The 13685-nt window shown below is 39.0% G+C and overlaps 1 protein-coding gene across 1 annotated transcript in view; it reads right to left on the reverse strand.

The window, feature by feature from the left end:
• Positions 1-13685, reverse strand: part of LOC114666747 (cytochrome c oxidase assembly protein COX16 homolog, mitochondrial) — a 74584-nt gene that overhangs the window by 46618 nt on the left and 14281 nt on the right. The window contains exon 2 of the mRNA XM_028821729.2: positions 8090-8167. Within this exon, the coding sequence (XP_028677562.1) occupies positions 8090-8167 (78 nt within the window). The remainder of the gene's footprint in view (positions 1-8089; positions 8168-13685) is intronic.

A 13685-nucleotide genomic window follows, 5' to 3' on the forward strand; every position in this document is an offset into this window, starting at 1 on the left:
CGAAAAGGCAGGAAAAGAAGGAAGAAAAAGACAGCCCGAGTTTTTATGGCAGAGGAAAAAGACATGACCCATCTGAGTCCAGGAGAAACATTGTTTTCAGGGAGCACCACAAGTCCAACGAAGTCTGGGGTGGCCACCTCGAAGATTCCAGATATGCTGAAGTTACCGTGAAAGGGATTGGAAGCAGTGTGAGCCGTAAATCTTTTATTCTGGGATTGGCATGTCTAAGGAACTGAACTATGGGGAAATAGCAGAATCGGAAAAAGACTAAATCGAATGGATGGTGGGGAATATTCTTGGATTTATAATTTTATGCCTTGTGTTTATTGTATATATTGGAAGTGGGGGAATTTGGTGGATTGTATAAAATGTATTAATTACATTTTTTTTGTTGCATCTTTTCTTTGTGTGGTTTAGTAAATATCACTTTTATTATTATAAGTCATCTTTCTGCACTGTGGGAAGGGGCTGAAGGCAGTTTGGGGTTGACCTGCAATCATCAGTATAATTTTCACTGTAAACTTAGTGAAGTGTAGTGGATACAATCGTTACAACATTGTCTTGGATTCAAGGACTCTACTTCCACTTCTCCTCTCTCCCTGCCTTTTTGCTCCTAAGCAACACCAAATCTAACAGCCACAGTGTCTGACACCAGCAGTGAAGGTTTATAGTGCTCTAGAATTGAGGTTCAGCGAAATTTACTTTTCCAATTTACACATCACAGTACACATAAACCTTGATTACATCTGTTTTTTCCTGTCCAGAATGCTGCCTCTTCTTCAATCGTTTGTTCACTGTATTAGTTAGGGCAGCTGTCAATCACTTTTGCTGCACTTTTTGTTTACATAAAGCCACCTCTTAGCTTAGCACAGACCATGAAAGTTAGCATAATAGCAATAAATACCGAAAAATAAAAAACACATTTTTTCTATAATGTCACCAAATTTCAATCAAATTAGTCAAACCATTTTTGAAATTGTAGAGTCTTTAGTTGTGCAGATCTTGGCCTTTGCAGGATATCAAATTTCATGCTAGAGATTCACTTAATTATTAATAACGTTGTATTGCCCTTTAAGAAGTACAACTTGCTTTGTTCTGTTCAGTTTATTCTTAGCCCTCATGGCACTGTCACTGCTGTCTTGTTTGCTTAGATCATCTTTACTGCATAAAAGTGCATTTAAATAATTTATAAACACTCTGAACTCATCAGCTGTACCTTTTTATTTGAGGTGGACTGCACTGTTTAAACAGATTGAGTACGGCAGACCATGTTTGCCATTCTACAACATCAGTCTCTCCTTGGAGAAATACCTCGTCCTGAAATCTAATCTCTACAGTATGTCCTATAGGCTGTACCGGTATATGTCACTCAATGGGTGACTGTCCTAATGCAAGTGCCGCTTAAAATGTCATACTCTGGACACAATGAACTCTTAAACCCTACAAAGGAGCCAAATGAGTTGTGACCATACATACTGTAACAAAGGGGTACACAAATTAACCAGTAAAACTAAAGCTTTGTCTGACAACTTAGTTCCTGCTTTCCTACAACTTTAAAGTTCCAGCTATACTCAGGCTGATGCACCAGTCTGTTTGCCATTATTATAATCCTGTCTTCCCTCACTACTAAATAAAACACAAAGGTACTAAACTAGACAGGATGTCATTCTTTTCCAGGAAAGAACCATATTTTTTTGTAACTGTAATTCTTTTTTAGCCACACATCTCCACTAAGGTAAGGCTGTATCCCAGAGGACCAAACTAGCATAAAAGTTATAGTACAGTAGCATTAATAAAGCAGAGCACTGTTCATTTATATATGCGGCCTATTTTTTAAAATGCTTGTTTGTCCAGATTAAAGCATTTCAATTTCTACAGCCACATTAAGCAGTATGTAGGTGTGATCAAAAACTGGAATTTATCAAAAAAGACCAAACCACATACCAGTTCCTGGATTGTGCCTTGAATTTTTTCCACTATTAACATGTTAAGTGCATAATGTTACCCTCCATCTTACAAAGGTGTTATGGCTGTCTTAATGAAGTGAAAACACTACATATGCATGTTGAAAAAGAAGCCTAGTTAGCAGTGTTCACAATATGATTAATAAAAAACTGAATTTTAACATTCACATTGGCTGACTTTTATTAGCCCATTTTCAAAAGGTCTTCACTCTGTGCAATACCGTAAATTGTTGAACTAACGTCCAAAGACGTGCACAATAAACCAAATAAAAAAACAATTTCTACATCTAACTAAAGCACATCCACTATTTTATCAAAATCAACCCACATAGAAAAATAACTTTCTCCAACTCGTGTAAACAAAAAATATACCAGCCTCACACTCAGGAGAAAATGCTAGCATGAAACATGTCTAAATTTGTTGGGGGGCTTTTTGTGTATTTTGTTTATTGAAAATGTTTTAAGCATGGGTACAGATCCCATGGTACAGAATTCTTTCAATACCTGGAGCTACATCTAAATTACGACTGCTAAAATACTTTTCGATTTGACAGAAAACATATGATTCTAAGCAAAACAAATAATTTAATGACAATTAATAATAATGCTTAAAGAGAAAGGCCTAAGAGGAGGTTTATGGATGTTGTGAAAGAGGACATGCAGGTGGTGGGTGTAACAGAGCAAGATGCAGAGGACAGAAAGATATGGAAATAGATGATCCGCTGTGGCAGCCCCTAATGGGAGCAGCCAGAAGAAGAAGAGGAAGAAGAAGAAGAAGAAGAAGAAGAAGAAGAAGAAGAAGAAGAAGAAGAAGAAGAGGAAGAAGAGGAAGAAGAAGAAGAATGCTTAAACACACTGCTACAGAGCCAGACAAATATGGTTAAAACACTCATATTCTGCAGAAAATGTACCACAGTTGAGAATTAAATATGTTCCTCGCATAAGTGTGAAATCCAGGCCCTAGAGATACACAGATTTTCAGTTTCTTAATTGTTGTTGTTAAATGAATAATTTAATCAGAAGGCAGGTCCCATCTCCTTCTCTACAGTGTAAGAAAATAACACTGACAGTTAAAAAGAGCTTATTGCTGACAGGGCTTTTAGTGCAAAGGAGATGATTCCATTTGTGCTTTTTTTCCTTCATTTTAATCCATATCTGTTTTAAATTGATTAGTTTTTCATAACCAACAAGCAATTAAAACTATGTTCAGAAGACAAAATAGTCAACAGCTACACTGCTGTCACTATGTTACTGTTTTCATCATTATGTGGATATTTTAAAATTTATTTTGAAATAAAATTAAAGTGAAGGAAACCTGAGGGACTAAAGGGTTCTAAATCTTGTTTCCACTCCACCACACATTTTATTAATTTTTTAAAGAAGGCAAATTATGCAACAATAGGAATGTCTAACAATGGAATTATAAGAAGAACAAAGATCAGGTGTTATAATTGAGTGGGAGATTCTATTTTATGAATAATATTCTATATTAAGAATTACTTTGTTTAATTAATTGTTAAGATTAAAAACCTGTAGCAAGTGTGGCTCTCTAGGGACAGGACTGGCCATCCATGATTTATGCACTTTGTTTCAATAATACTACCAGTCACGCAAATACATGTACTGCCATTCTCTGGCATGATGTGCAAATAAGCTGTTAGAATTTTGACTAGTAAGTTCACCAGTAAGACGGGATCACATTCTAAAAGAATGTACTTTCAGGGCATTTCATTTATTTCATTTTAATAAAACAACAAAACATTCTCAAACCTAATTAATTCAATTCAGAACAGCAAAGTGAGCAAAGACTACCCTAACAGCCCATTAAAGACCCACACCCACATACACTCACACTTGGCCAATTACCTTGACAATAGCATCTTTGGGGATGTGGGATGAAAACCAAAGTACCTGGAGGAAACCTACTGAGACATGGGAAGATGGTGCAAATTCAGATGACAACAACCAAATGCAAATTTTAAACCCAAGACATCAGATTCATGAAGCAGCAGCACAAATCACCTTGGTATTATGCTGCTTACATTCTCCAAACAAAATCCAATATTGTCTCGGTTTTAACTCCAAGTCTTGCTTGACCATGAAACAGTCTACAGCAAGAAAATGCAGAGTTTCGCCCACCACAGAAATTAGTGGGTGACATGCCCAATAACCTTGATCACCAACTCAGTAGTACTTAGGTAAAGCAAACAACAGTGTTCTGGTCTCCTAATTATTTGAACAAGTTAGAAAATATAATTCAAATAAAAATTTGGATGCTTTTTGTGTGATTGAGATTTAAATTAAAATTTGTATGTATGTGTTTTGGTGGGTACACTTTTATTACAACAAAATTTTAAAAATGTTTATTATTTACTGCTTTAATTATTTATTTGTGCCACCTTTGTAAGAGTTCAACCATTTCCCACCTGGTTAGAAACCAATTCCACCCAATAACACAAATTTTCTAGAGGAAACACTGGAACAACCTATTGATTACAAATTGCAGATAAGCCCTACTACTGACCAATATATACTATAGGTGCTGGGAGTTCATCTGTTTTACAAATATAATATAAAGGTTTTCTGGTCTAATAACTACCAAATCAAATTGAAAAAGGCTTTTTGTTTTTGTTATTCTATAATTAATGTACAAATACATACTGGTCAGTCAATACTTTTCATGTATGGTATTGTTAAAAAAATGATCTTTTTTCTACAAATCCACATTACTAACCAAGAATGCTAAACCGGATGGACGCAGGGACATCCGGCAATGGGCCGTGGCCGCAAAAGACGTACTGCGCAGGCGCCCCACAAATCCCCACCCCCCCCAAAGCAAGCAACGGGAACCGGATGGAATGCAACGTAAAATAAAAAATGAGGCGTCACGCACAGAAAAAAAGAGTCAGACCACAGAAAAAATGAGCACGAAACCCATTGCACACGAAACGGGACACACACAAAGAGGAGGATTCAACAAGCCCCTAGCACACAAAAAAAAAGAATCCGCGAACACCACACAAAGCCCATTGGACACGAAACGGGACAGACTACGGACATAGCACACGAAACGTACACAAAAACGACGATTCAGACCCACGACCACAGTAACATAAATAACAAATGACACACAAAGCCCCATTTCTAAATGAACCGTCCGTATTAAACATACGTCATCTCAACACGTTCACAATATGCAGCATAGGTAGATCTCATTACAATGAGGCACTATTAACCGTTCAACCGCAGAAAAGGCTCCATATTAACAATGAGTGCGATCCTCCTTATTACTTATCCATATTTCTCACGCTCAAGAACAAACAAGTCATGAATTCACGATCACGGGTACAAAACGATACCGCTCGGATAACGGGACCAAACACAATTCACACTATGCAGCATAGGTGGATCTCATTACAATGAGGCACTATTAACCGTTCAACCGCAGAAAAGGCTCCATATTAACAGTGAGTGCGATCCTCCTTATTACTTATCCATATTTCTAGAAGAAAAAATGTCTCGGCTCCAAAAACGCAAAGCTCAACTAACACAGTTACAGAAACGAACCCAAATGGACAGACACACTGAACGTAGACGCATGCAGGGCGCGTCTCACGGTGCTGCATCGAAACAGGCACGGCTTCAAAACGAAACACCTCCCGTCTCAGACATACAGAAACGGCAGCGAGGGGACAAAATAAATAAACGCAGACGTCTACACCGCGCATCTCAAATGCCGGAAAACAAGCAGGCAAGACTCCAAAAAGAGAAAGCTCAACTGACCGACATACAAAAACGGGCAAGGCTCAATACAAACAATGCACGCCGTAAACTACAACGGGCTTCTCACACAGCACAGGCAAATCGATTACAGCTCCAAAACAACACGTCCCAAATACTGGACATACAACGACGCGCCTCTCAAACGGCACAAGCAAAACATACACGTCGCGGACATCAACGACAGACACCTGCTAAACGCTTGCGTTAGCTGACAACGCGTTCAATAATGAGTCCACTATTCAGGAAAATTCATTGGGATTAATGAATGTCATTTGCAATCATTGTCATTCACTTAACTTCCCTGAAGAAACAACTAGCAATACAAGTAATGAATTTACACGTTGTTCTCAAATGGGTCAAATTAGACTGCCTCCTTTACATTCATATCCTGAATATCCACAGAACCTTCTAACTAACGATGTACCTGAAAGTAAAAACTTTATGAACTGCATTAGATCCTACAAATCGCTATCCACTATGAACAGAAACAGTAGCACTGCACGTGACATCCGTCTTGCAAAACTGTTAATTATTGATGAATGTACAATGGCATCCAGTCACTTACTCAACACCATTCATAAACTTCTACAAACGTTGATGAATAATAATATTCCCTTTGGAGGAAAGGTACTTTTATTAGGAGGAGATTTTAGACAGTGCTTAGCTATTGTTCCACATGCCATGCGCTCAGCTATTGTTCAGTGCACCTTAAAATACGCAGACAATTGGCATTGCTTTCAAAAGATACAGTTAGTACAAAACATGCGATGTCCACATCCAGATCATAACAATTGGTTATTACAACTGGGAGATGGTACACTCACCAATACAGATAGACTTCACCCAGATATTATTACAATTCCTCAAGCCTTTATCTGCGACGACTTAGTTACAGAGAAGCAATCTCATTAGACCAAATGCCCCTTTTAACACAACGCACTATATTATGTCCAAAAAATATTAATGTGGAAAACATAAATACCCAAGTCATTGCATTACTTCCTGGAGAGACACAACTCTTTCTAAGCTCTGACAAACTTGACTCTGATCACGACAATGACCATCTTCATTGACCTTACAAGTTCTGACCTGGAATTACCTTTTACACTTAAACGGCGTGTACAAAGAAATTCTCCAATAAATCTTTACACTATGCCACACACTTTATTGTTTGCTTTCTATTTGCATCATCTACACCTTCACACTATTCTATATCTCATTCATACATCACGCTCTTTGTCATTTCCCAACACCAGGGGTTGGCGAGCGAAGCGAGCAGGGGGTGGAGCCCCCTAGTAATATTAATAATACAGCAATAAGGCATAAACAAAAAAACTGCAAATGGAAATATCTTTGAAAATGGCCATAGCAAATGCAATGTCCTTTGTTTCTTAATTTGGGGCAAAATGCTGGAGCAGCAGTTAGGACTGCTACCTCACAGCACCAAAACACAAAATTTAAATCTCAGACTAACTAAAGCTTGTGCAGAGTTTACATGTTCTTGCCTTGTCTTGCTTGGTTTTCTACTCATAGCTAATAGACTTGCTTGATAGGTTAAATGGTGACTAAATGGTACCATTGTTGTGTGAAAAAATGTCCTGGAATGGACATGGAACCTTGGTTGCTTAATACATTCTACACAATGCTACTAGAACAGACTCTGGCCTTCCATCCATCCATCAACTCTTCTGTATTCCAAACCTGCTTTATCGTGGGCTGGGTGGCAGGGAAGCAACAGCCTATCCCAGCATGCACAGGTACATGGCAGGAACAATGCCAGGACTGGACCCCAGTCCATTGCAGCATGGACACACACACAGACAAACACATACACATACACTAGGAACAGTTTAACTTCACCAATCCACATAAGCTGCATGTTTTTGGACTGTGGAAACAGGAGCACCCAGAGGAAAGACTCTGACCTCACATGATCCTAAAAACTGAAATGAAAATCAGTTTCAAATCCATATTATGCTTTTTTTGTCTAGTTTAGAATTGCTATAGTTATTGCTCCATTCAAATCTAAATCTTATGTTATCTTCGATAGAATAAATCTGCAAAATTTATACTCATAAATAAGCAAATGTTTGCCTTTGTGTCATTTAGGTTTAGTTTAAAACACACACATAAAACTTATCGGAAACATGAATAGAATTCCCATGTTCTGTTTCATATATCAGACATGAAAAAATAAATACAAGGAACAGCCCCTGCCTTACCCCAAAAATATCAGGGTTCAAAGTTGATTAATCTGCAACAGTTTAATCCAAGTTCTCTTTACATCTTTTAGGTGGTGGCTTCTGTTAGGTAAAGTAAATATACTTATCAATAATCCTCACCTTTCTTTGAATCTTCTGAGCATCGTATCGAATTTGAGTAAACTCTCGCAGTCCAAATGATCCACCAACTACGAGTAACTGCAATGAGAAAAAGACTTTATTATCTAAAACTCTTACAGTAGCTTAGCAGATGCTTAGGTACTCCAGCCCAGACGTTAAAATGTCCCTTCTTTACAGCCCTATCAGTCCAGTTGCAAAATGATCCTTGAGTATAACAGCAAGGTACAGTTACCAGGTGTGCATCTCTTCCACGTTTAGAAGTAATTCGTTTTTCTGTTGGAGTTGTCAGTGTATAGATTATTCACAATGTTGGGCACACTGTATTTGCGGGAATCGTTTTCTTTGCTACTGCTAATTTGTTTTCTTAGTTGTGGAAAAAAACAGCCTGATATTGATGAAATTGTGATTGGTCAACTCAGTATGAAGCAAGTACAAGAATTTCTAAGACTAAGGAAAATCAGTAGTGGGAAGCAAAGCAAGAGGTTTGATGTATATAAAAATGAATAAACATGTTCACAAATGGCAAATTTTAGGTTTAAGTGTAAATTAAGAATAAGGAGCACATCTCAACTGAAAATAACCTGGCATCAAAACACAAAGGCATCCTGGAAAACCAATTAACTTCCAAAATCCCAGTGAAAGCTCTCTGACCATCTACTGTAAGTAAGTTTCAGGTGGTCACTGCTAAGGTACGAATCTTTGCACAAAGGTTTAAAAGGGAATGTTGCATCTTCCTATGGCTACCACTTTTCAAAGACATAACCCAAAAATCGTATGTAGTTATGCACAACGCAATAGAGGTTTGGAGAAGAAAAGTTTGGAGAAAGTTCCTACTGCATAACTGAGGATATAGTATATATGTAATATACACTTTCTAGTTCTTACCAAGACTACTTCAATGTTATATATGAAAACCTCCAGACATACCGGATACTTAGAAATGAGCTGAAATAATATTGTAGCACAGTTTTGCCAATTAAGCAGCCACCTTCCAGATCCATCCATCCATCCATTTTCCAACCCGCTGAATCCAAACACAGGGTCACGGGGGTCTGCTGGAGCCAATCCCAGCCAACACAGGGCGCAAGGCAGGGAACAAATCCCGGGCAGGGCGCCAGCCCACCGCAGGACACACACACACACACACCCACACACCAAGCACACACTAGGCCCAATTTAGAATCGCCAATCGACCTAACCTGCATGTCTTTGGACTGTGGGACCTTCCAGATCCAATACTCCTGAATTATGACATATCACATCATGCAAATAGCACCTTAGCACATTTAAATTCCAGAACCAATTTCCAAAATTAATCCTACCGCTTGCCTGTCCATTAATCCATCAGGAACCACTGAAGGCCAAGGGAGTCCAGGGCCTATAGTGGAAGTAATCAGAATCAGATGAGATTCTATTCCATTGCTAGACACGATCAAAAACACTCCAAAACTCACTTATACTGGGGCCAATAACTTTGAAGATATTTGGGTTGCTGAAGAAAACACAAGGGAACTCCACAAAGTCAGTTATCAGGCTGCGATTAGGAGCCTAGAGTCTCTCTGAGCTATGAAATAGCAGTGTCAACACATAAGACTGTGCCAACCCAACACCCCAATTCTTAGACCCGCTTCTAACTAATCGAAAGCAGATGCATAACCCATTCTGATTATAAAGAACAATCCTTTAGTTAACTGCACTGTCCCCAATTCATTCATTGTTTAGAAATTTATTGAAAATAACAAAATATAACTAATTTAAATATTCTAGTCAAAATTGCAAGACTGGTCATTCTTTTTAAAGAAATACAACATTTATGAAAAATTTTAGTCTGCATTTTGCAGTAGTCACTATGCAGAAGGAGTCTTACCTCATTTTCCATCCATCCATCCATCCATTATCCAACCCGCTGAATCCGAACACAGTGTCACAGGGGTCTGCTGGAGCCAATCCCAGCCAACACAGGGCACAAGGCAGGGAACCAATCCTGGGCAGGGTGCCAACCCACCGCAGGTCTTACCTCATTTTGTAAATTGAAATCTATTGTCCTCTAATGAAATAAGGTTACCATCTCTTTTCTTTTAGATTTAAGTTTAATGTTTGATGTAATTTCCCATATCATTCTAGCATAGGCTTAAGCAGGCATGTCAAAAACGCGGCCCCCGGGCCGCATGAAGCCCACAACAGAAATCTGTGCGGCCTACATAACAGATCCTTGTTAGCACTGAACTTGTACAAAATGATTACTATCGTTTGTGATTGAATCATTCTGCATCTTCGGTGTTACTTATTGAATTTTCTTACTTCTGCCTTCTGACAAAAGTTTTCCCATGGCATTACGGTACCGGAAACATCATCTGCTAGTATAGCCACGAGCCTTGACCAAAGTTAATGAGCCACAGCGTCACAACTGAAGTGCTAGGCTGCAGCAGCGGGCAGCAAGGGCGGCCTTAGGCATGTGCAAACTGTGCACCTGCACAGTGCCGCCAAATCCCAGGGGCCGCCACGCCAATATATATTGAATATAAAACAGAAAGAGAAAATAACGACACAGCTGACGGCAATGTGGCTGAAAAACATTGTGTTTCTTGTTAATTAGTACGCTGTATTTACAAATGTCGCTAGAGTCGGAGCAGTAAGCTATATGTAGTATTATAACGTTCTGCCGTAATGAGAATATCATGGACCGCCACTTGGTTTTCAAGTTACGGACACGCGTATATAGAAGCATGTCATGAGCACGAGGCGGCTATGCAGTATCCGCAACGGATGTGGCCATCCGCCGTGCATAAGATACCGTATTGACATTGCCAGGCGAAGGGGCCACCGATTCTTTCTCTGCCCAGGGCTGCCACGAGCCTAGAGCCGCCTCTGCTAAGGCTACACTACTGACTGGACTGCTGAGGCTGGCCACTGGGCAGAACTGACCATCACGAGTAGTAATAGCCCGCATATTTTCACATTTTTTTGCTCTAGTTTCATGCAATTTTGTGCTAGTATTGTAACGAACAATTAGTGCAGACTACAGCTGAAGATCTGAAGTGGACGCGAGAAGTTGATGAGTTGTTTATTAACATATTTTTGTGATTTTGAGTTTGTAAAATTATTGTAGATCAGGTGGCTTTTTGCATATCGGCTTATTTTACAATATAAACTTTGAAGTAAACTTAGTAAAGTAAAATTAGATTTTTGGAGGATTTGTTTTCCAACTTGAATTACAGAGCAATGAATTCAGTGAGCGTTTTTGTGATTTCAGTTCACACAAACAGGGCATTGCGCTGTTCTCTTACAACGTTGAGAATGCGCCTGAGAATATCCAAATTGAATTGATTGAAGTGCAGTCAGATTCTATTCTGAAGGCAAAATACAACGAAGTTGGTGTGCCAGGCTTGTATGCTTACCTGCCACCCTCGTATGTGCAGATCCGTAAGTTGGCATCGAGAGTACTGTCAATGTTTGGAAGCACTTACCTTTGTGAACAATTGTTTTCATTAATGAAAGCTACCAAAACCCTACATCGCTCAAGACTTACTGTCGAGCACCTTTCATCCCTCATAAAAGTTGCACCTGCACAAGATTTCAAGCCTGATATTGACGAACTGGTTACTAACAAGAGATGCCAAGTGTCGGGACAAAAGAAATAAATCTCACACTGTAAGGCTCCTATATAAGCAATGAATATAATATAATGAATATAATATAATAAAGACCTAGCTAAGAGGCTAAGACTCTAATTCTACACTGTTGTATGGAGACTGTATGGAAATAAATTGCTTTTCTTTAAACTTTAAACTTTTAAGTGTTACATTTTTTTAAAGTTTTCAGTATTGGAAAGAAAGCTACAGTAACTTTGTATAATAGTGTAATAGTATTTGTTACAGTGCGGCCCGCTGACGCACGTATGGCAGTCGAAGCGGCCCACCCATGGTAGTGAGTTTGACATGCCTGGGCTTAAGAATTTACTTGAGCGGTGGAGCATTATTCGTACTTGAAATCCCTTTTAATACCTACAGACCTTTGATGACCATACCCACTAATTCCTGTCTGACATTAGATATGGTGTCTCTTAGGGCTCATGTTAGCACCAGCTCTACTTTTTTATGTTAACATTAGGAAGAATTATTTGGTAACATAGTATTAACTTTCATTTGTATTCTGATGAAATTAGCCGGTATTTATCATTAAAACAGCCTGGTACTTGTGCACTAATTCATTATTTTTTGTAGTTGGTGGTAAGATAGGAATGTAACCTACTGGTACTTAGTGAAAATGGTTAAGGTACGAGGATTAGGTGATATTAGAAATGGTGCCCCTCAGGGGTCAATGCTGGGGCCACTGCTCTTTTTAATAAACATAAACAATCTGAGCTAGAATATAACCAGTAGGCTGGTTAAGTTTGCAGATGATGCCAAACTAGGTAGAAGGGCAGCTAATGTAAAATCGGCTAAATTATTGCAGAAGACTTTGACAAACTTGTGGTATTACATTTAGGAAGTAAAAATATTAGATTTGAATAGACAATGGAAGGTCTAAAGTTTAAAAGTACCCATTATGAGAAGAACCTGGGAGTCACAGTGGACACATCACTATCTACATTAAACAGAAGCCTATGAGAAAGCTAACAGAATGTGCAGCTATATAGTGTTCCGGACATGCAAAATATGAATCAAAGAAGGTTTTTCTTAAGTTATATATCTAATGTGAGCTCATTTGGAGTTGTGTGTGCCATTTTTGTCTCTGTGCTACAGAAACTACATAGCAGCGCTATCGAACGTCTAGAGGAGAGTGATTAGGCTGATTCCAAAACTGCAAGATATGAGTTCTAATTAAAGATTGGAGGAGCTGAGCCTTTCAGTTTAACCACATGGAGATTACACATGTGTAATCACATGACAGAATACATTGAATTGGTCTCGTCCATTACGGGAGATGGACGTTTGAAGCGGAACTCCGTTAGCAGCAGTGTTATTTTTTCTCTTATTTTTTATCATCCCGAGGTATCCTGTATTTACCCAACCCAAGGAAGTTTATTTACAGTATATATGCAAGCATATATAAACATGAGAGGCAGGAAAGGGGCAAAGAAAGAAATGGAAAAGAAAGCTAAAGCTTCATCCAAGCCTAGACAGGCATCAAGTCCAAATTCAAGGTACGGCCTTACAGAGACTGACCTGGAACAGACAGGTGAAAGCACAGATTTCCTGGGACCTGGTGCGGCTGCATCATCTCCAGCTGAGAGCGAAAGTGGGAGTAAATGTGCAAGTGATTTAGGTCACGAAAGCTTGTCGATTCCAGAAGATTCACTGAAACTGAAAATGGCCTTGCCTTCAGTGTTGTCATCTACTCCTCGCGAGCCAGGAACATCAACGTTATCTGGGTTTGCCATTTCACCCGTGGAGCACGAAGACTGAAACGATCTGTCCGAACTGAAGGTAATGATCGCCACAATGGCCACCACTCAAGACATAGAGGAGCTCAAGAAAGATATAAAGTACGAAAGAAAGAGAATCATGAAAGTTCAAACCCAGTGAAATTCGTAGCTGAACTATTCTCTAAAATAATTGGAGAGGACTTCAAATCAGACACAGAGATAGCAGCA

The sequence above is a fragment of the Erpetoichthys calabaricus genome, chromosome 16 (genome assembly GCF_900747795.2).
Source record: "Erpetoichthys calabaricus chromosome 16, fErpCal1.3, whole genome shotgun sequence".
Lineage (NCBI taxonomy): Eukaryota > Metazoa > Chordata > Cladistia > Polypteriformes > Polypteridae > Erpetoichthys > Erpetoichthys calabaricus.